This window comes from Uranotaenia lowii, chromosome 1 (assembly GCF_029784155.1).
Source record: "Uranotaenia lowii strain MFRU-FL chromosome 1, ASM2978415v1, whole genome shotgun sequence".
NCBI classification, from domain to species: Eukaryota; Metazoa; Arthropoda; class Insecta; order Diptera; family Culicidae; genus Uranotaenia; species Uranotaenia lowii.
In genome coordinates, this window is record NC_073691.1 from 46,877,016 (window position 1) to 46,901,522 (window position 24,507).

General features: G+C 39.2%; 2 protein-coding genes across 3 annotated transcripts in view; one reads left to right on the forward strand and one right to left on the reverse strand.

Annotated features, from left to right (window-relative positions):
- The window catches only part of LOC129739153 (neutral and basic amino acid transport protein rBAT), a 28,496-nt gene extending 14,245 nt beyond the window's left edge, over positions 1-14,251 (forward strand). Inside the window, exons 3-7 of the mRNA XM_055730559.1 lie at positions 1,198-1,373; positions 1,583-1,938; positions 12,529-13,467; positions 13,708-13,857; positions 13,925-14,251. Of these exons, the coding sequence (XP_055586534.1) occupies positions 1,198-1,373; positions 1,583-1,938; positions 12,529-13,467; positions 13,708-13,857; positions 13,925-14,009 (1,706 nt within the window). The 3' untranslated portion in view covers positions 14,010-14,251. The remainder of the gene's footprint in view (positions 1-1,197; positions 1,374-1,582; positions 1,939-12,528; positions 13,468-13,707; positions 13,858-13,924) is intronic.
- A 6,807-nt stretch (positions 14,252-21,058) lies between these two features.
- LOC129755018 (E3 ubiquitin-protein ligase MARCHF5) lies at positions 21,059-22,920 on the reverse strand. 2 transcript variants are annotated; one of them, XM_055751320.1, is made up of 3 exons: positions 22,790-22,920; positions 22,640-22,695; positions 21,059-22,561 (listed from the first exon to the last, which is right to left on the reverse strand). In XM_055751320.1, exon 3 carries the CDS (start codon positions 22,549-22,551, stop codon positions 21,502-21,504), a length of 1,050 nt encoding a protein of 349 aa, XP_055607295.1. In that variant the 5' UTR covers positions 22,552-22,561; positions 22,640-22,695; positions 22,790-22,920; the 3' UTR covers positions 21,059-21,501. The 2 variants fall into 2 exon arrangements, with proteins under 2 accessions (XP_055607295.1, XP_055607302.1); XM_055751327.1 differs by having other exon boundaries at positions 22,752-22,907.
- Positions 22,921-24,507: the final 1,587 nt, after the last annotated feature.

A 24,507-nucleotide genomic window follows, 5' to 3' on the forward strand; every position in this document is an offset into this window, starting at 1 on the left:
AATTTGCATGGGAGCATATTTGTGTACGGGCAATGTTTCTTTGATGGTTTGAGACCCCTTTTCTCCTGCCAGAGGGGAGATATAAAGTGTGAAGAGGATCACCTATTTCTCTCAATAACTCGAGAATGAAGCCATATATGACATGGGATCGTATTTGCATAAAAGAAGTGTTTTTCTGATGTTGTGAGACCCTCCCCTCCTTCCATTACTTAAAGTGGAATGGGGGTGGAGGTCACTCTCACAATTTGTATTATAATTCGAAAACGAATGGGTCAAATAAGTGTCCCGTGATGTAATTATGTTTCAAAAATTGTTTCTAGGATAGTTCAAGACTCTCTCCACCTTTTAAAGGGACATCGAAGATTCCATATATAAAATATTTTGGCATAAGTTATAAACTTATGAAGCAAAGAAATCCAGAGCCATAAAATTGATAAAAACAAGGATTAAAAAAAATTAAGATTTCATAATAAAAAAAAGTTGCAATTTCATTTTGAAAAAAAAAAATAAAAGATTTTTAATTCTATTTAGAATTTTGTGCAAATAAATGAAAAGGCAAATAACTAGGTACACCCAAATTTCAATAATTTTTGGAAGGTGTAGCAAAGCACATCGGGTTAGCTAGTAGAAAATAATAATAAAAAATGATTCTTTACATGATTTCTCAATCTGAATTAAATGGAATAACGTGAAAAGCCAAAATAAGGCCCAACTACCTTAGGAAGTCGTAAACAATCGCTCGCGATTGAATGGCGCGAAGGAACCCCAGCAAGCTTGCATATTTCCTTATTTGCATTCGCATGTTTGCTTCTTCTTGTCCCGACTACCTACCTCAAACGTGAAAAACACCCATTCACATCTCAAACGGAACTAAAAATTAATTCTCGTTTACGATTCTTATACATATGTAGGGTATGTTTAGTCGGTTTTGTCTGACGACGACGGGTTTTGATCAGAACTTATGGTAATTGGAAATTGGAACCGCCCTGGTTTATACAAACACAAATGAAATCGAGAGAACCGTTCCATTTGCTTTCAGACTCAGAACCCAAATTGACCACTCATTCGATTGACAGCGCTCGAAGCGTAAACAGCGTGGAAAAACGTTTTCCTCCCCAGTCTTTCAGTTATAAGAAGTAGGCTTTGGGGTTTAATATTTGCTTTTTGTTTTGTTTTCCTGGCTTTCCACCCAACTAGGAGGAAACGCGATGGTTCGCGAGAACGGAAACTTCAAGGATGGCGAGGACGAGAAGATGTTGAACGGAGGCGGAGGTGACGGGGAGAAGGAAAAGCTGGCCCAGAAGGACGTCGAGGTTAAGTTCATCTCCGAATCCAACGGGGACGCCCGGATCGATATGGAGGTGGAAAATCAGGTGAGTCAAACGATTCCTCTCAAATCCGTTAGGGTGCGGCACGTGGATTTGCGATATCAATTAGACCGTGAAGAAGACTCGCTAATTGAAAGCATCAATCCGGGTGGCCATCCCCTCGTTTAAAAGCGACACACCTGGATTTCGGTGCTGTCAGTTATCTTAACGACATCAATCATTGAACGATAATGTTTTCCCGTTCCCCGAAACAGCAAACCTTCTCCGGTATGACCAAGGAGGAGCTGATGAAGTTCGCCAACGATCCGTTCTGGATCCGGTTGCGATGGTTCCTGTTCGTCCTGTTCTGGGGCCTCTGGGTGGCCATGCTGGTCGGCGCCGTCTACATCATCATGGATGCACCGAAGTGTGCCGCCCCGGTTCCCCTGACCTGGTACGAGGAAGGGCCTCTGATCCAGCTGGGCGAACAGCAGAACTACCAGGCCCAGGTTGACGAAATCCGAAAGTACGGCGCCAAGGGTGTCATCTATGAGCTGCCGGCCGACCAGACCTACTTCGTGGACACACCGGAAGTCGAGGCCAAAATCAAGGAACTAGTTGGAACATTCGGGTGAGTAGTTGATAAGAAAAAAAAACCTCCTCTAAACATCATCATCTTAACGAGATTCTCGCTCGGTCGCTATTTTGCCCACGTTTTTTTGAACTCGTCTCCAACTAAAGCTAATTGAATTCAATTACCCTTAGTCGCGAGTTAGCGACTGAATTGAATCATTGACGCTTTCATTATACCTCTCAACTCCAGTCGAGCCGAGTCGGAATGTAGGGAGATACTTGTTTTCCATCATTGAGTGTGGAATCTCATTCGTTCGGAAGATTGACGAAGACACGAGATTGCGAAAGGGATTCTCGTTCTGTCAGCGACATATGCATTGAAGTTGAAGAACAGGTTTTTTTTATATCTCTGCAAAACGGACGGGAATGAAAAGTTTTATTTCCAACGGCGAAGTAATAAAAACAAGGATCTGGAAAAAACTTGTTTAAGATGAGTTTAAAAAATCAATCCTCGATAGTAACATTGAACCCAAAAAACTGTTTTATATTAATTTCCGTTCTTCAGTTCTTCCGTAATATCGGAAAAGCGAAGCCAGAATCACAAAATTCATGGTCTAAGTTTGGAAATCTGAGTCTGCAATTGAAACCTGAAACTTTCAGAACCTAAAATTTGGATCTCAATCTGAAATCGAAAATTTGAAATTTATAGTCTGAATCTGAAGGTCATATCTAAATCTGGACCTAATCTGGAAACTGGAATCTGAGTGTTGGATTCTGAAATCTTACAACTGAATTTGAAATCTTACTCCAAAATCTGAATTTTGAATTTGCAATCTGAAGCAGAAATCTGAATCTGAAATGGGAATCTGAATTTTGAGTCTGAAATATGAATTTTGAATCTAAAATATGTATCTAAATCTGAGATTGAATTTGAAATCTCAAATCTGAATCTGAAACCGAAATCTGAATCTGAAATCTGGCATCTTAAACTGAATCCGATATGTGGTTCTGAAATCTAAATTTAATATCTGATATTTAAAATTTGAATCTGGACTTGAATCTGTAAACTGAAATCCGAGATCTGTTAAGTCTTCAATCAAAATCCGACATCTGAAATTTGAATCTGAAACCCAAATCTGGTATCTAGAATCTGTATCTGCATTCTGAAATTAGAAATTTTAAATCTAAATCTGAAATATAAATCTGACATTGTTTATTGTTAATATACTTATCAGCGGATCACGTATTGATCCCTGTGTTCAGACTTAAAAATAACATTAAAATAAATTAACAAAAAAGCATGTACTACAGACTACACAGTTCTTGACATCGCTAGAATCCTTCTTTTGAACACATTCCTAGAGGTATCGAAATCAAAAAGCTCAGAAAAACGGTTGAATATCCTCGTATTATCAATCAGGGCACTATCGGATGCATAGTTGTTCTGACGAAGACGAATGTGAAGCTGGAGGTTCCGATTTCTTAGTCCTAGAGGTCGTACGCACAGGTTTGGACAAGGATGCCGAAATCACAGAAAAGTCTATAATTTCACAGAATTTTGAGCAAATTTTCATCACAGAATCTGTGTCACAAAACACAGAATTTCAAAAATATTCACAGGTTTCACAGATTTTTTAAATTTTGTAGGTACGTATTTTCAAAAATCATAGTTTTTTATGTCAACATGAATTATGGATTTCTAAATATGTTTTGGAAATCATGATAACATTGGTAATGTTAATTGATTTTGCTCTAGTTAAAGTAAAACTGACCAAATTTTACCTGATTTTTAATTAAATTAAAATTATTTTGATCACAGAAAAGCACCACAGTCAGTCAATTAAAATTTATTTTCAGGAAAACACAGATTTTTATTAGCAACCTTGGTTGGGGGCCTTTCAAGTATTACGTAACGCAATTTCCGATCATTTTCGATCCCCCCTATCAAACACATTTGTTTCAAATTTTCTATCCAGAATGCATTGACCGTAACGAGCTGCTAAAATCTGAAATCTAAACCGAAATTTAAAGCTGACATCTGAATCTGAAATATAAGTCTGAGAAACTTGAATCTAAAATCTAAAACTGGAACTGAAATCTAAATCCAAAAACAGAAACTGAATCTGAAATCTGAAACCTAAATCTGACTCCGAATCTAAAATCTGAATCTGAAATTCGAATCTGAAACCCGAAATGTGAATTTGAAATCTGAATCTGAAATCAAAATTTGAATCTAAACGTTGAATCTGAATCTGAAATCTGAATCTGAAATCTGAATCTGAAATCTGAATCTGAAATCTGAATCTGAAATCTGAATCTGAAATCTGAATCTGAAATCTGAATCTGAAATCTGAATCTGAAATCTGAATCTGAAATCTGAATCTGAAATCTGAATCTGAATCCGAAATCGGAAATCGGGATATGAAATCTAAATTTGAAATCTAAATCTGAAATCTTGGTCTAACGTGCTATTTTCGAAATCTTAGAACTGAATTTGAATTATAAATTTGACATCTCAATCTGAAATTTTAACCTTAACCCTTTCCTTCCCATGGTAGCACAGGTGATCCATAATTTCGTATAGCTCGCATTTGAACTGGGCGCTTTGGATCAACACCATTTTTTCATCGAATGTGCAGGTATGAATGAAGAATCATTGCACAAAATTTGAAGAAAATCGATTCACTAGTTTTTGCTCGGCAGATAAAAAGCTACGCAAAAGTTGGTTTTTTTTTTTAATTTAAATCAAGTTGTCATTCGATGTTCAATAATTTCACAAGTTTTCAAAGTTATCCTCAAATAAAAATACTGACGTGCAGAAAATTGCTTGTGTAAGCAAAATCAAATGATGGTTGGCTTAGATTTCCACAAAAACATATAAATTTTCGAATGAGTAAAGTGAATCACAGTTGATACACTGGGAAGAAAACGTACTTTTCATCTTACTTAGTTTTTTTATCAATACTCATGAAAATCATTCCGTCAAATGTTTTTTCTCTTCAGGATAGGTATTTCATCTACTGAAATGACCACATGTCTCAAAATATTGGCAAAAGCTCGTGAATTTTTTCGAATAACGGCATGTTTTGTTTCTCTGGCGAAAAGTGTCATGGCGGCCATTGATTGGCAAAACTGAAAATTTCGAAAAATTTCAATAGTTTGACTTTTGAGGGCTGGATATACCCAAGAAATATTTCTCAAAAAAGGATCGTTTTAGTTTGTGATCAATGAGATGATGAAATTCCATGTATTTTTGACGTTATTTCTTATTTTTCATTTGCACCCTCTGTGTTGTTATCTTCCCAATGGAGAAGATATGATCCACCTCAAAACATAAATTTATCAACTGGATCATGAAAGTAAATAGACTAATTAATGCATCTTTTGTACTAGAACTTTAGTTGTTTATCAATATTTCTATTTTTAAAACGTGAAAAACGTCGTGGGAAGGAAAGGGTTAATTCTGAATCTGCAATTTTAAATTGTAGTCTGAAATTATAACTTTGAGTTATATTCTGAAATCTATATTCTAGAACTGTATTTGAATCTGAGTTCTGTATGTGAATTTGGAATAAGAAATCTAAATCTGAAATTTCCAATGTGAATTTTGAATTTGAATCTAAAATATGCATCTGAATCTGAAATATGAAAACTGTAAACTGAACTTGAATCTGACTCCGAATTCTGAGTCTGGAATCCAAATTTTGAACCAGAAATCTGAAATCTAAATATGATATCAAATTATGTAATCTAAATCTGAAATCTGTGTCTGGAAATTCAAATAAGCATTTGAAATATCAATCTGAGTTTTGTAATCTTAAAACTGAATCTGAGTTAGAAATCTAAAATCTTTATCGGAAACTTGAAATCGGAGTCTGAAATCTTAACTTTGTGTTTGAATCTCAGGTATTTACTTCTTTTTACCTTATTTAGGTACATCTGAATTTGGAATCTTGATTTTAAATCTGAAATCTTAATTCTAAAACTGCAGCTGAATTTGAAATCTTAATCTGAATTCGATATTTTAAATTAAATCTGAACATGAATTTTGAATTTCATTTGATGTTCTAAATCTGTGTTTGAAACTAAGATTTTAATTCTGAATCTGAAATTTGTTCCACTGAATAAGGAAATGCGTTGAAACAAAATTGTCATTTTTATTCAAATGTTCTGTATTATAAGCATAAATTCCGTTAAAATTAACATAAAATCTACCCTACATTCAGGAGTTTTTTTTAATTTGTATTATTTTTACTGAATCAAGTTTTATATTCCAGAATTTTCAACCAATAAATGCTACATCTCAAAATTTTCCCTAACTTATAATGTTTCGAAATGCAGATAATTTTAGCCGAAACCACTGTAATTTTCCCGGAATATTGATAATTTTAACGCTTTGTTGTTTACGAACGTTTTGTAGTTTTTACTGGATGAATTCCATTTTTTGAAAAATCTCTCAGTTTTACGAAAACAACTGGAGAAACAAACAAATGATTTTTCAAACTACCGGCAATTCTGGCTGAAATACGTCAATTTTCCACTTGAAAGATCGGCATATTTTTAACGAAATGTAGGTTATTTTTGACTGAATTAAATTGAACAAGGATGTTTTGTTCAAAAATACTATCCCCTATAATTTGACGTAAGCCATTTTTTAAATAGTAAAAATCCATCGACTGGTTGGGTAAAAAAATCATTGAACGATTTTTAATTCTTCATCTGACGTTCCGGCATTTTTTGAGCCTTTTTCAAGGAGTTTATTAACATGACATAATAAAATAATGTGTTTGAAAAAGTGTAACAATATTCGGTGTATGATTAGGATTAGCCCCTGACGGCCTTTGCGATAGAATCAGATTTTCTTTTCCGAATAAAAACGCACTCATTCTCGAAACATTACAAACTATTTTGTGGACAACTATGGTCCCTTTTGAACCTCTGACTCTGGCCATTCTGACCTCTGACTAGGCCTCTCGGGCCTCTGACTTAGGCCCCGTGGGCTGCTTACTTAAAATACCGTGATCCGTCTTTGATGGTGGTTGGCTGGGAAAAGAGATCGACTTGGACCTTGGGCTGACTTGGGCTCGACGCTTTGGAAAACCTTTTGGACAATTCAAACTATAAATTTCAGGAAGTACACCTTTTTTAAACACCTTTTTTGTCATATTAATAGACTCCTTGAAAATGGCATAATAAATATCGAAACGTCAGATGAAGAAATAAAAATTGTTTAAAGATTTTTAGTTGACTGAAATCGTCGAAAATCAATTTATTCATCTTCTATATATATAAAAATGAATGTTTGTCTGTCTGTCTGTTCCCTATAGACTCAAAAACTACTGAAACGATCAATGTGAAATTTAGTATGTAAGAGTTTTTGGGGTCGGAGATTTTTTCTAAAACCGCTCCGACTTAAAAAAGGGGGGCTCTCATACAAAGTTAATAAAAATATGACACAATTCGAACAATGTTCGAAAACTACTGAACCGATCCACGTTAAATTTGGCGTGTAGTTGTTTTCAAGACCAAGAACGGTTTTTATGATACTTTCAAACCTCTTTCAATAAAAAATGAGGGGCTCCCATACAAAATTAACATAAATTTGACACAATTCGAATAATTTTAAAACTACTGAACCGATTGACGTGAAAGTTGGTGTGTAGCCGTTTTGAATACCGAAAATGGTTTTTATAATACTTTTAAACCTCTCCGAATCCAAAAAATGAGGGCTCCCATACAAAATTACCAAATATTTTAAACAATTCGAGCAATTTCCGAAAACTATTGAACCGACAAACGTGAAAATTTGTGTGTAGCCGTTTTGAAGACCAGGAATGAATTTTCTTGTGTAATACTTTCAAACCCCTCGAAATTAAGAGGTAGGGGGGGGGGGCTCCCATACAAAATAAATACGAATTTGACAGAATTCGAACAATTTTCGGAAATTATTGAAACTATCAACGTGATTTTTTTTGTGTAGACGTTTTCAAAACCGGGAATGGTTTCTATAATACTTTCCAACCCTCGCAAATCCAGAAAGGGAAGGCTCCCATACAAAATTAACAAAAATTGATAATATTTTAATAACCCTCGAAACATTTTTGTTTAAAATTGATAAATGTAAGCGTTTAGACATAATGAGATGATTTATTGAATTGACAAATGAGTTTTAATAAAATTTGATGATATATTATATTGACTAACGCTTCCCATTTTCACGAATGAAGACTTTCATATTCAATAAATGTAACATACATATCATTTTCAAAGCCAATTTCTAAGTGTTTTCATAAAATTTGGCATGCTTTTTGATTATTTACAAATTTGCCTGTTTTAAGCACTCCTCCCGCATCAAAAGGGCGATTTTTTTTTCATTTCAATGGTTTATTTATTGTACTGAAGATCCCTCCTATTTTATTTCTAAAGGGTGGCTCCTTCAACCTACAAACCTTCAAATCACATCGACACTCAAGATAATCTAGAAGCTCAGATGCTATGAAAAATAGTTCGCTTTTGAATAATGTTGAAATTTAATTTAAAAGGATGTTTATTTTGATTTTAATAATTTTAACGAACATACCTTTTCTATGAAAGGAGTAGCTAGTATTTCATAAATTTTCGAAATACTTGTTATTCTACTGAAGAACGGTTATAGTTACTGAGCTACCTTTAATTTACGAACGCTTAGATTTTTGTTTTGCTAGGCAAGCCAAATTTTATTTTTAGAATCCTTGATTTTTTATCACAACTGCAGGAACAGAAATTTTTGTGGTTTTTTGAACAAAAGAAGGATTTTTGAAATAATTAAAAAATTGACTGCCGGTACCCCTTCAAATTTAAATATTTTTGCAACACTTGCTCAAAAAATTTCGTTTTGGAGGCATAAATAAAAAAAATTTACAATGCAATTGGTTTTTTATTGTTTGATTTGCCAAACAGAGTGAATAAATCCGGGCAAAATCCAGGCTTTTTAAATGAAATGCGGACAACCGGGTTGGATTGTTCCCATATTTTGTGTTGAATATCCGGGCGAACCCGTATAAAACCGGGTAATCTGGCAACAACATATAAACCAATAATTTTTCAAAATGCTGGTAGATTTTTCTGAAACATCTCTTATTTCACATACATAAACCAAATTTCCTGTAATTTACGATCGTTTGTAGATTTTGAATCAACAAATTGTAAAAGTTCATTAACTTTTATTTCAAACCTGATTTTTTTTACCGAAATTACTGTAAATTTTATGTTTGCTTTTTTCTTTGATAACCCAATGCAAATTTTGGAAGATTTAATAAAATTGTAATAGACGGCAATTCAAGTAAATAAAAAATACATTAGCAATAATTCCATATGCAAAAATATTTTGATATAGTATTTTTCTACCGAGTTTACGAGTTAAGTTTACTTCTTCTGGATTACTTAATTTTAAAAAAAATGTTTTGAAAACATCTTTGAACTTAGTTTTTGCTCATTTTTAAATAATGATTTTAAGTAATGTTTTTTATTAAGTCCGGCATATTCGATTGAAAAAAAAACAGTAATTTTTCACTCTCAAATTCCTGTTTTTATCGGCAATTTCGATTAAAAAAAACCGGTAATTTTTCACTCTCAAATTCCTGTTGTTATCGAAACAAACGTAATTTTTACTAAAAAAAACTGTCCAAAATTTTCTTTTCATTAAAAAAAACAATCCGTATTAATGCTAAAGACCTACACAGTAAACGAAAATTACCGAGTTCGATAATTTTTTTACCGAAATCCTAACATGTGTAAATCGTTAAACTGTTCGTTAATTTTTTCGTTAAAAAATAAACGAACATCGGTAAATGAAGAATCGAATTACCAATGTTCGTTTATTTTTTACCGAAAAAATTACCGAATAGTTTAACGATTTACACATTTTAGGATTTCGGTAAAAAAAATTACCGAACTCGGTAATTTTCGTTTACTGTGTATGGTTTTTAGAAATTCTAGTAATTTTACCCAAAAGAACGGTAATTTTACAGAACTATCTGTAATATACTCTTGGTAATTTTTCTGGATAGATTAAAAAATTAAAAAAAAACCATGATTTTTACTAACAGAACTGTAAATTTAGGGTCAGTTGAAAAGTGCTAGAATTTTAGATAAAAGCTTAGCTTAGCTTAGCTTAGCTTGATTAACTACTCACATCCACCTCAAACCGTAAAACCCGAAGTGGTTGTAGAAAATGTATGCATTGCTTGTTCCAAAAACATATTATGATAACAATCACTTCGAGGTCCACGATCGCTGGCGTGGCTCAGTAGAACTAATTCCACATTGCCAATGGTTGCTACTCCGTGATTGACCGAGGCCATCAATTTTAATCAGGGGTCAAATGAATGGTGCTTGGGATTATTTAGCAGCTCATTCACACTGCACAAAACTGATGCTCTCTCTTTTAACGTCAATAACGGCGCCGGCCGCGTCCTAGTAGTCAATAGATAGATTGGAAGAAAGAGAAAAGGATGAAAGATCTATTTTGTGCTTTAAGACCGAGGTTACCTCTGCATCCTAGCAAAACAATTTTGGTTGGGAGAAGGGTTGAAGGAATTGATTGGGAGACACTTTTGACTAGTGTTACGATGAACCTTAAAAATTGTTTTCCAAACTCCTATTAGTTCCTATTGAAAGCTTTCAGCAATCCGTTGAACCGGAAATGCAAAAAAAACTGTTTTAATGACAGATTTAAAAAATTAAAATTATTGAAATTTTTTAATGATTTGCAATGAAAATAGACATTTCGAAATCCACGATTGTTGGTGTGGTTCGATAGAACAAGCGCCACGTCACCGATGATTGCTACTAAGTGATTGACCGAGGCCACCGCACAGAAGTCAAAAGAAAGGCGTTTGGGATTAGCAGCTCATTCTCAATGTATAAAACTGATGCTCTCTCTTGGAACATCAATAACGGCGCCGGCCACGTCAATAGAAAAAAAAGAAAGGAATGAATTGAATGAATGTGTGCTTTAGGACCGAGGTTACCTCTGCATCCTGACAAATAATCTGGTTTGGGAGGGGGGTAAAAGGTCGTGTTTTCTGTTATGTTTCTAATTTTAATCAAAAACCTGCTATTTAAATAAGATGCATACATTTTATATTATTCACTATTATAAAATGCTTCTGTGATAAAAACTTACTTTAGTTTATGTAATGAATTTTCTCACTTTTTTATCAAAGAATTTCAGTATCATACATATGTAAAAAATAATGTAGAAAAATATGTTCAGATTCAATATGATCCAATTTCAATAACTGACATATTTCTTCAATAAATCGTTTCAAAACCAAATGATTGGTGTTGTAAAAAAACTGTTTAGCAAAATAGTTGTTTTCTGTCAAGCTTCATTGTTTCTGATAAAAAAAAACATTTTTTATTTCAATTAATCAAATCAATGAACAAATCAATTCACGAATCATTTTTCATTATTGAATATCATTGACAGCATTCCAGTTAATTGAAGAAGTTTGTTTCGGGAGTTTGATAATTTTTCCCAGAAATATCTTCAAAAAGTTGAAATACAGTTTTTTTCAAACACCATATATAAAATTCATAAATAAAATCAGATCAACATGATGTCGAAGGAACTTTTCGGGTTATTCATTATATAAGAATAATGTTGCATCATTTTTTAGAAAACCACAAAAAATACTTAGCTCTAAGATTTTGTTCGGATTTTCTAGAACTTTGTGACGACCTTCTGGATCTTCATCCTACCGTTCTCCATTCTAGAACTTCATAAACCACGCACGCGTTGTGTATTTCCCTCGTATGGTTGATACCATAATACTTGAGATTCCTTTCATCGGCATTTTTCTCTGATAGCTTCCCAATTCCTCGTCTTGTGCGAAACGCAGCTAAAAGGAAGCATCCTTTCTCCCGGGAATTGACCAAGTTAAATTACAAACACTTTTTACAATAAAATCTTTTTTTCATTATACAGTTCTTAAAATTGTTCATCCTCAAAAACACGTCTGTCACTTTCAGGCACCGCCTACCTAGACTCAAAAGTGCTAGAATTTTAGATAAAATCTAGATTAAGTTAAAAATGTAACTGTTACAAATCTCCTAAGAGGACGAATGACCAAATTGGTTAAAATCTTCTATAAATAAACAAAATAGAATAGAATAGAATTTAGAGTTAGATTTTTTTTTACTTTAATAATTTTTTTTATCAAAAATAATAACAGTTCTGACTAAAATATGCATAATCTTCCACTCGTTAATATAAGAAATTATTTATCGTAATAGAGGTAATTTTGAATAAAAAAAACCGTATCTAAAATATTGAAATATGTATAGAACCGTAGAATTTTCTCTGAGAATTCTAGTTAACGTCGACCATAATTAAAATAAACTTCACAATTGCTACAATGTGTGCCAGTGAAATGACGCCAACATTCCGTAATGTATGAATTTAAGGAGGAAGTTAAAGTCGTGATTTTTTAACGATGTGTCCAGGAATGGACAAAAAACGGAACGTTTCTGTTCAGAGCGATCCAAAAGCTTTAAAATTTTAACCCAAATTTAACAACACAAGGATTTATGCTCTCACAAATATAAAATTTCGGGGTAAAACAAACACTAATTAACGAACTTCTTTCTCCGATCTCGTTTTCAGATCCAAGGACATCAAGGTAATCCTGGATGTAACTCCCAACTTTGTCACCGGCCAGGACCAACTGTTCAAGGAAGCCTCGGCTCAGGAAGATTCTCCGTCTCGGGCGGCCTTCGTCTGGAAGCAATCGGGCAAACCGCCGACCAACTGGCTGGCCCTGGATGGCGATTCGGCTTGGCGCGAAGTCGGTTCCTCCCATGTGCTGGCCCAATTCGGACCGGACCGGTACGATCTGCAGCTGGGCAATGCCGTCGCCAAGGATAAGCTCAAGGGTGTTTTGGGTCATCTGGCTCGTTTGGGAGTGCGTGGTTTCCGGCTGAGCAATGCCAAGCATTTTGTTATTGACGCCGATGGAAAGGATGACGTTAATGCCGATGTTGCCGACAAAAGTCTGACTCTGAAGGATTACGGTTTCTGGACCCACTCCCATACCACGTATCAAGATGGTTTGGGTGCACTGTTGCAGGAACTGGCTGCCGAAGTTAGGAACGCTACCAACGATGAAGGATTCCTCTCGGTTAGCGAAGATATCGTTCGACCGGAAGCGTTTGCCGCTGGCGGTAAACTTGGTGTGGATCTACCGGAGTTCGGAAACGTCGAAGAAGTTCTTCAACAGGCTGGAGAGTCCGGTGCAGCTGATGCAGTTAGGGAAGCTGTCCAGCGAGCTTACGTTGAAATCAACAAGTACAGCTCCCCATCGGGTGGCAAGTCTTGGATCCAGTGGCCCTTCACCAGACTGTCCAACGTTGGAGCCTCCGAGTACAGCATCTTCACATTCCTACTTCCGGGCGTTCCAGTTGTCCCACTGGACGTTCTCAACTTTGGAGAAAAGAGTCATGCCACTATTGAGCAATTGGAAAAATTCCGTGCTTCTCCAACCTGCCAACACGGATCGTTCGATATCTACAAAGATGCCAACGGGACTTCCGTTGGCTACACTCGGTGAGTATTTCAAACGTTATATTCCTCACAGTTACTAACTCACACATTGCTTTATCTAACGACCAAAAACTTTTTTACTAACATCGTTTCACGCTTTCACAAAAACCATCTGTTCGTAACACAGGGAATGGTAAGCATTCTTCATAACATTTGCCCTCACCGTTTCACCAAATCCCTACCTTACATTACACATCGATTATACAAAAACTAACGTATCAAAACTCTCTCCAACAAATCTAGGGAAAAATCGGGCAATCCAGGCTTCCTGGTAGCGCTTAATCTGGCCGATCAGGACGTTCAAGCCGACTTCAGCGCTGTCGACGGCATTGCCGAGGAGCTGACGGTCGTCCTAACCAGTGACCACTACAATGTGACCGATATCGGCGTGAAGTAAGTTTCCTCTTTAATTGTCTTTAAAAATTGTACTTATTTGAAATGTTTCCTTTCCCTCACCCAGGAGCAAAGTCCCGGCGAAGGCCGTCCCGCTGTCCAAGGGTGCGGCCCTGGTGGCCACCTATGTGCCCAAATCGAAGGAGAAGTAAAAATATTGAGGCGCGATCAATATACCTTCTACCGAACAACCTACATGCTGCTAATAGCACTGCTTGAATGTTTTGAAGAAAAAAAATAAAAGCTTAAACATTATCTCCTCATGTCGATAAACAAAAATAAATATCATAGCTTATCGATTTACTATGCTTTGTTCATGTAGCGTGTTGTATCTCAGAAAAAAAACTACGAAAGTATGAGATGAATCAGAAAAAATAGTTGTTGCAAAACGAAACTGAGAATGTTTTCAATTGATTGAAAGAAACAAATTTTTTATTCCTAAATGACTAGTTATAAAGTATCGTCCATAAAAGAATGAAGTTGGGTGCAGCGCCGAATATCTTTACCATTTTGGCTGCCATTTCTAACCGAGTTCGTATATCTCATGGAAATTTTACCCTAGCTACTTCAGCTTATCAATTAGCATTCAGCAAATGAACTAAAATTAAAGATACAGCTTTTTAGTGAAAAAGAGAAATTTGAGATGACTACACAAAATTGGCAGTAGCTTTGTTAAATTTCATTTTTTTTTCTAGAAATCTGGTGCACTTTTTTGGACGAGTCACTATAGTATTCCGTCTCAAGACGAATATAATTCCTAAAATTCACTCGGTCCATGGCAACCGTTCTCCAATTTTTCGGACATCCCACATTCCCCAGATCACGCTCCACTTGGTCTAACCACCACGCTCGTTACGCCCATGCTCGTCCCGTTCCTACTGGATTGGCAGCGGAAACCTGTTTTGCAGGAGTCGTCCGGTTTTGGCATGTTCTCCCAGCGTATCCGTCCAGCCTTCGCCACCTTCTGGATACTGGGTTCGCCCTAGAGTCGCGCAAGCTCGTGGTTCATCCTTCACCTCCACACTCCGTTCTGCTGCACGCCGCCAAAGAAGGTTCTTAACACTCGTTGCTCTAATACTTCGAGTGTACGCAAGTCCTTCCCGAGCAATATCCATGTCTCGTGCTCGTAGAGTACAACCGGTCAATGAGCGTCATGTACAGGTTACACTACGCGCAAGGGCTAAGTCTTCTCAACCGCAGTTGCTTGTGGAGTCCATAGTAGGCACGACTTCAGCTGATAATTCGCCGCCGGATCTCACGGCTGGTGTCATTGTCTGCCGTCACCAGTGAGCCAACATAGACAAAATCTTCGACTATCTCCAGCTCGTCGCCCTCGATCGTGACCTTGTTATTACTGGACAAGCGAGTTCGGTCGGTCTTGGATCCACAGGCCAGCAAATACATCCTTCCTGCTTCGCAATTTCAGATTTTGGTAGATCTCTTCCACCGCAGCAGATGATCTGCCGACTAAGTTGACTAGATCTTTTTAAAATCGTGCCCCGCATTTCGCTCCCTGCTCATCGAATAACACCTTCTAGCGCCACGTTAAACATCATGCAGGATAGACCATCGCCTTATCGAAGCCCCTTACGCGATTCGAATGAACTCGACAATTCACCCGAAATCCGCACACAGTACTGCGCTCCATCCATCGTCGCCTTGATCAGTCTGGTCAGCGTCCCGGAAAAGCCGTTCTTGTCCATGATCTTCCATAACTTATAACGATCGATCGAGATCCGTATGTGGCTTTGGAGTCGATGATTTTTTTTGTTTCGATTATAGTCGTTTTAACATTTTAATGTCATTCGCAAACTGATATCAACGATGCAATTGGCGGACTTATCCGGTTCAACTGTGATCGATGTTTACTGTTGGGCTCGAACTCATGGACATCGGTTCAGGAGAAACTGACTAACCAACTCAGCTATATCACTAAGCCCGAAAAGTCGATGAATGGTGCGTAGGTACTTAGTGTTCATGGCATTTTTGGAGAATTTGCCGTAACGTGAAGATCTGGTCCGTCGTAGACCGTCTCTCCATGCAGCCCACGAATCTGTTTCCTTGTGGCGTTTGGTGGCGGAGTAGGATTCGGGGTAGCGCTTTTGATCACGTCACGATTGTCCGTCAGGATGCATCCGTTCTTATCCAGGCACGTTTCGGCTTGCGGCACGAAGCCTTTGCGGGACGTGTTGAGTTTCTTACGTGTTTCTTGGGAACGATCCTCCTCCTCCAGGCGACTCGCTGTTATTGTTAAAATAAATAGTTCAAATTTACTTCATTTTGTTACTAACTGTCAACACTAGAAGACGCGTTTCAATAGGTTATGGGCCTATTGTTTCCGAACTTGAAACTCTGGAGTTATGGCAAGCAAAGATTTTTCGATCGAGAGGCTCTGCGGACGGGAAAATTGGGCAACGTGGAAGTTTGCCGTGCAAACTTATCTAGAGCTTGAGGACCTTGGGAAGCAGTCAAGCCCGAGAGAAAAGCTGACGGAAATTTCAACGATGTCGATCCCGTGATGAACCGGAAAGCAAGGGCCAAGATCATCCTTTTACTGGATCCGACAAACTATATCCACGTGCAATCGGCGTCGACAGCGATGGAAGTTTGGCAAAACCTGGAGAAGGCATTTGAAGATTCGGGTCTTACCAGACAAGTAGGACTTTTGCGCAAGCTGGTCAAAGCGGATCTCGGAAGCTGCTCTTCAATGTCGGAGTACGTGAATCAAGTGGTTTCTACGGCACATCAACTCAACGGGATCGGATTTCCAATTTCGGACGAATGGATTGGAGCGTTGCTGCTGTGTGGTCTCCCCGAGGATTACAGGCCAATGATTATGGCCTTAGAGAACTCCGGCACCCCAATCACAGGAGATGCCATGAAAACCAAGCTACTGCAGGAGCTGCAGGTACCTTCGGCGGATGCGGCACTACTGGCAAAAGGGAAGCCTGGACGATTCAACCAGCAACACAAAATTCCAAACCATCAGAAAGCAGAATCGAGAGGTCCAAAGTGGAGGAACTGCAAGAAATTTGGCCGCATTGCGAAGGAGTGCGAAAATACGTCAGATGAAGCTTTTTCCACTGTCCTTTCTACGATCGAGTCACGCAACGCCACCGATTGGTATTTCGATTCCGGGGCAATAGTGCGCTGTTGAAGAATCTGAAGCCGTCGAATGGTTCCGCTGTAGCTGCCAATAAGGGAGAGATGAACATCGAAGCAGTTGGAAAAACCATCCTGAAACCACGTTTTCAGAAAAGCTGTTCTGAACTCTAAGTCAACGAGGTGCGGTACATTCCACAATTGTCCGTGAATCTACTCTCCGTCAACAGGATTGTCCGAAATGGATATAGCATGGTATTCAACAACGCGGGCTGTAGAGTGCTGAACCAAGATGGCAACATAGTGGCTCAAGGTACCCATACGAATGACCTGTTCAAACTGGAGCAATACGGTGTAGGCGACAGGGCACTGACGTGCTCATCAAAAGTATCCCTGGACATCTGGCATCGCCGAATGGACCACTTGAATTCGGTAAATTTAAGGCAGCTGGCAGATGGTCTGGTTGCCGGCGTTGAACTGAGCGAGAAGACGGTTGCTGATTGTTGCATTTGTGCTACGGGTAAACATAGTCGTTAACCATTTCCTGAGACAGGCACACGTGCTATCAATCTCTTGGAAATGGTTCTCTCGGACATTTGCGGACCCATGGAGGTGAAATCGCTCGGAAGAAGCCAATATTATGTCACTTTTATAGATGACAAGTCTAGAAGGATTTTTGTCTATTTTCTTGAAACCGCCGTCGATGCCGCCGACCGTGGCCTAGAGGATAGCGTTAAAGTCTTCTAAGCCAGAGGTCATGAGATCGATTCTCGGTCACGGCATATATAGTACTCTTTCTGTGGGCTGGTGGTGTTAGCATTAATAAGATGCTAGCCATTATATCTTTGAAAGATGTACGCTTTAGTGTTAAGTAGAATTTAGATCTCTTCAAAGAAACATGAAGTTTCACTGAGATCCTATATGTGTGTGTTCGTTTTAAAACAAAATCCGAAGACGAAGTACTAGAAATTTTAAAGAGATTTCATGTGATGGCTGAGCGGCAAACCCGATGTAAGGTCAAAACTCTACGAACTGACGACGGATTGGAGTATATAAACCGGAAGTTTGAAGATTATCTTGCAAAGTTTGGGATCCGCCATCAGACAACGACTACCCACACACCGAAACAAAATGGGCTAGCTGAGCGAGAAAATCGGACAATCGTCGAGCGTGCGAGATGCATGCTATTCGAAGCGAAGCTGGAGAAGACTTTCTGGGCTGAGGCTGTATTGACTGCGGTTTATCTCTTGATTCGTTCCCCTACGAGTGGTCATCATGTCACACCAGAACAGCTCTGGAGTGGAAAGAAACCGGACTTATCACACGTGAAGATCTTCGGAACACAATCCATGGTGCATGTACCGAAGCCCAAACGACGCAAGTGGGATGCCAAATCGGAACCTGGTATTTTGTTAGGTTTCGAAGAGGACACCAAGGGCTACCATCTGTATGACTTGAAGACCAAGAAGATCATCAAGAGCAGAAACGTGATATTCATCGATGAAGGCGCAATCGATGATCGCAAACCGCAATCTGGTGCAAAAACTGACTGGTAAAATGGTTTACTTGGACTTCGAAACCAAAGAGGAATCAGTAGAATCGGCTGGACCAGTCGAGGTTCCGAGCGTTCCTGGTGCTGATGCCGGCGTTCTGACACCGATCCCCGACGATCATGTGGTCATCCCTGCGAAGGAAATCCTAGAGAGCAGTTTTGAGAATGACGATTTCGATGAGGCGCTTAGTAATGTTAGTAGTAGCTCGACAGATACCTTTACCAATGTGACTGTGCTCCCTCCGCGCCAAGTTTTATATCCGCCTGAGTTTGTTGTTACAACCAGAGGTGCGCTACCGAGTCATGCCGAGCCGAGCCAATTCAGTGGAATGGCTACTCAGCAACATGTTGGTGTCTCAAGTGATCCAACCACCCCGCAGGAAGCCCCGTACGATGCGTTAATGAGCAATCAAACCTGATCCTTGGCGGAACTACCAAAAGGCAGAAAGGTGATCAAGTGTAAGTGGGTGTTTAAAAACAAACACGACTCGAACGGAAATGTGGACCGACACAAAGCGCGCCTGGGGGTGGACTATGATGAAACGTACTCCCCCGTGTCGTGCGTTACAGTTCACTGCGCTGGCTTTAAAATACGGTTGGCAGATTCAAGAGATGGATGCTGTAACGGCGTTCCTCCAAGACGAACTTGAAGAGGAAATATTTATGGAGCAGCCGTTGATGTTTGAGAATCCCACGGGAGGAAGCTGGTATGCCGACTGAACAGGGCGTTGTACGGGCTGAAACAGTCGAGCCTAGTTTGGAACAACAAACTGCATTCCATGCTTAAGAAGTTTGGTCTTACTCAAGCAAACTACGATCCATGCGTGTATTACATTGTCGAAAATCAACAGGCTATTTTCGTGGCGGTCTACGTCGATGATGTGATGATTTTCTCGAGCAACGACGACTGAATCAAGCGCATCAAGACGTTCCTGAATACGAACTTCCGGATGAAAGATCTGGGCGAAGCTAAGAGTTGCTTGGGCATACGGATCAGTCGGACCGACGATGCTGTTGCTCTTGATCAAGAAGCTTACATCGAAGCGATCCTGGCTAGGTTCAACATGGCTAACTGTAAACCTGCAAAGATTCCGATGGTGGGCAAGCTGAACAAAGACATGTCACCTAAAACAACCGAAAATGAGAAGCAGATGGTCAACATCCCGTATCAAGAAGCTGTTGGTTCTTTTATGTACCTGGCGCAGGTTACCCGACCGGATATTCTCTACGCCGTGAATCAACTCAGCCGTTACAACTCAAATCCTGGACAACAACTTTGGAGTGCGGTAAAGCATCTTTTCCGCTACCTGCGTGGAACTTCGAAACTGAAACTGGTTTACAAGAAGAATGCGAAAGAGGAGGTTATTGGTTACAGTGATGCTGACTGGGCAGCTGATCTGACCGGAAGTCAACGAGCGGCTACATATTTCAACTGCAAGGGGCCGTGATTTCTTGGTGCTGTAAGCGCCAGCCAACAATAGTATTATCCACTTGTGAAGCAGAGTTATATGGCACTTTCGGCAGCAGTCCAAGAAGCTTCGTGGTGGAAGGGCCTGATGTCGCAGTTCCAGAAGATCGGATCAATTGCTATTCTCTGCGACAACCAAAGTTCAATCGCGGTGGCTAAGAATGGTGGTTACAACGCAAGAACAAAGCACATCGACATACGACATCACTATATTCGAGATGCACTGGAGAGAGGAGTGGTCAACATCAACTACATTACATCTGAGGAGCAACTTGCTGATGGATTAACGAAGCCTTTGGCCGCTGTGAAGCTGATCAAGAATCGTGAAGCAATAGGAATTATAGCTTAAGGAGGTGTATTGTAGTAGTAAACTATGGCTAATGTAGAATAAAATTTTCTTCATTCTGTTACTAACTGTCAACACTAGAAGACGTGTTTCAATAGCTGCCCCTTCTGCTGTCGGTGATTTTCCACGTTTCGACTGGTGCTTCTTTGCAGTACACCCACCTACACTCTTCGCCGAATCAATCGTTTTGTCGAGTACGTTCCACATGCCCGATGACGTTCTCCGTTGATGGCTGTCTTAATGGTATCCCCCCAATAGTCCTCGAGAGGAGCTTCGTCAAGATCGTCCTCTGCCGGCAGCGCCGCTTCGAGCGATTGCGCGTAGTATGCCGCGACCTCTGGTTGCTTCAGTCGTGCGATATTTAGCCGAGGCGGGCATCGGTTTCGTATTTTGTTCACTACGGAGAGTTTTGGGCGCATCTTCACCATCACAAGACAGTGGTCTGACTCGATGTTGGCGCCTCGAAAGGATCTGAGGTCGATGATGTCCGAGAAGTGCCAGCTGTCTTTCAAAATGTGGTCGATCTGTGATTGCGTTTTGGTCAGCGGTCGTATTAACTTTGAAAGCGCTATTTCGAAAAACTAAGCTTAGTGATCATCAAAAATTTACTATAGCAAGAAAAATTAGAAGACTATGAAACCTTCTTTCGAGAACCAGATGAGTTTTTATAAGATAACATATGAGTGAAATAAAAGTAAGTTTTTCTCAAATATGAGGAAAAAGAATCTAAATGTGAACAGCTATACCTATATTATTCCCAATATCGAAAGTTTTTACAATAGGATTAACTACAATGTTGCATTCGCCCCACTGAGGCATTCCGATCCCTGTCCTCGCTCGTTTCGATCACCTCACATTGAACTTTCTTCTCAGTTGTCGTTAAGTGATTTTCGATAAAATCCACGCAGAGAATGTTTTTTTTTTGCGGAAAGTTGGAGTAGTGCCAAAACGTGATATTTTAAGAAGTTTAAAATGCGAAATCCAAAAAGGAACATTCTACTTTTGCGCAATTGGTTGCGCCTTGTTGTGATGATTAAAAAATTTTGTTTTTTAATTTATTTTTGTATAACTGGGCGCTTTTTGTTAAGCGATTGGAATCGTCATATTTTTACAAAAATATATTTCGTTCGCATCACCCGTTGTTCTGAACTTCAAAGCATCGTTAATCCTGATTTCCTAATCGATTTGTTGTTGTTGTGGTTGCTGCTGCTGCTGCTGTTGTTGTTGTTGAGCCCTTTGGGGATGTTCTCGGGGGCCATAACGGCGAAGGTTTTCTGGAGTGTAGTCGAGAATGCGCCGTTGCTTTTTTCGGTTGCATTGTTTCTGTTTGAAGTAGATTTTGAGCGCCCCTTTTAGCACGACAAAGGCGAATCCACCGACGAGGACCTGTTGGAACTTGTTTTGGATGGAATCGAAGAAAACTCGGCCCACAATGGAAGAAATGGTGGGCAGAAGCAGGGCTCCGCAGAGCACTCGAGTTGCGGATAGAGGATCCGATGTGACGACCGCACCTGGAGGAACTGAATTCGGTACAGCTGGAGGACCTCCTCCGCCGCTCATGTTCAAGTCTGCATTGTTAACGAAGGGATCATCTTCGATGGGTGAAATCGGTAGCAACAGGCTGATCATTGGAAACTTGCGTAGACTGAATGATTTAGTCTGCAGGAATCGTAACAGGAAGTCCTCCCACCGAATCATGCGACCTAGAATAAGGCCAATCGGAACCGCAGGCAATCCGATTAGGAGAACGATTGGTTCGGCTCTTTCCATCAGTGCCAAACCTTCATCGTAGCCGACTGTTTGTAGAACCGTAACGGCTCCATATGTTACAGCTGTCCAGTAAATCGATCCCACAATAACTCCCGCAGTTAGGAAAGGGCTTATCCGTTTGATAAGGGTATCGATTCCTTCCAAAACATTAGCCAGCGCTCCCATCGAGGGCAGCACGATAATGTACTCGCTCTGGCACTGTGGACAGCTAACCCTTTTGAATGTATTTCCCTTCTGCTTTTCGTCTACCCAACGCTGCAGACATGATTGATGAACCCACTTGGTGGCTCCGCGGCAATTGCAAGGCTGTACCCAGGGTGCCAATTTGTCGTCCTCATCCGTGGCAAAACAAACCCAACAGTAGCGATCGTCTCCGTCCTGAGCCGGACCACTGGTTAGCGGTGGACTTCCACTGACAGCACGCGGTACCGATTCCTCCGAGGGATCTGACTCCATCACGTTAAACCTTTGCCAACAAAAAAAATGTATTTGTTATCACAGTCTTTTGCAAGTAATGTTGATAAATCCTGCTTTGATTACTCACCAATTGTTACGTTTCTAAATAAGGTAGTTTCTTCAACCTTGTCAATCGTATTCGACCTAAAAACAGAATCAGTTTAATAGCTGTTCCATTATGTTTTTTTTTATTTATCTACCCAACAAACTCAACAAGTAACCGGAAAATTCTGCGTACCTTCGAAATATCCTAAAATTTGCACAATTTGGTAATTATTATGATTATTAAAAGAACCTGCGCCTGCTTCCTCCCTTATTTTTACGACTTTTACGCGATGTTTCGTCACTTTTTTTTTCCTTCTTCACGGCACTGATAAAACACACTCAGTTAGAATTATTCTATCCCGACACCTCTTTTGACCCATCTTGACAGCATTTTCGCAAAATCGCATTTCTGTATCGCGCGGTTTACTCACTTACTGATACTGAAGGTTTAAGCACTGATCATAGTTTAAGCTTCGATTGGTCGACGTAAAGGGTCGACGAAATGAAAGATCGCCACTGTTGGCGATCCGAAGCCAGCGTCTTCATTAGATTCCAGTCAAGATTCTCGTCGAAAGTTTCGATCGCTGCCTCCAGTCAAGTGCCTCGCTGCAAATCACAATCACTCGCATCTTTTCGCTGCGTATGCTATCATTTTACGTTACCGAATCTTATTTCTATTTCTATTGCATTCAGCAATTGAAACACAAACGTGTTAGACACCTTTAATCTCGATGCCTCTTAGTACTCGTAATGCTCCTGACAACGTAAGTAGCTTGAATATTCCTCGAATTGTAATGAACTGTTCCCTACGCTCAGACATGCTCAATGTATTATGCCACATTAATATTCAAAGTTTATGTGCTAGACAAATGTGCAAGTTTAACGAATTTACAGATTGTTTTGTGGACAGCAAAGTAGATATTATTTGTTTGACGGAAACTTGGCTTAATTGTAGAATATCTGATAGCTCTATTGCAATTGATGGTTACCAACTCCTACGTAATGATAGGCCCTATTCCCGTGGGGGAGGAATTTGCATTTTTTACAGAAATAATCTCAAATGTACCAGCATTGCTTCCTCAAGAACTAGCCTCGAGAGTGTTGATAAAACCGAATATCTCTGCATAGAAGTTTCACTAAATCGCAAATCTTTCGTTTTAGCTGCTTTTTATAATCCTCCCAGAAATGATTGCACTGATAAGTTAACCGAACTTTTTACAGATATTTCTCTCATGCACGACAGTATTGTGCTACTCGGGGATTTCAATATTGATATATTAAATTCATGTGAACAAACTCGAAAGTTCAATGACGCTCTAGATAATCTAGGACTTTTCTGTGTCAATTCTAATCCTACTCACTTTCATGCCAGCGGATGTTCTTTGATTGATCTTTTCATTACCAATAACAACAATTTTATCTTAAAGTGTGATCAAATATCTGCTCCCTGTTTTTCGAAACACGATATGATATTCGGTTCACTCAATTTCAGTCGAACCAACAACTGCAACGTTCGTTATTTTAGAGACTACTCGAATATTAATACTAACCTCCTTCTTTCAACCTTCGATACTTTTGATTGGAGCTTCTGCGACCGAATCGATGACCCTGAAATGATCCTTGCTATTTTAAATGAACGCATTTTAGACCTGTTTACAAAGTTTGTTCCTTTGAAGAAATTTTCACCAAAACGAAACCCCTGGTTTTCTCAAGAGATACAACGAGCCATGATTAATCGTGATACTGCTTATCGACACTGGATTAGGACCAAATTGTCTAACGATTTAGCGAATGTCTAACGATTTAGCGACTACGGAATCTAGTAACAAATTTGATAAAACGTGCTAAAATTGATTATGTTTCAAATCGACTTCAAACTACTAACTCTAATCAAGAGCTTTGGAAACGGCT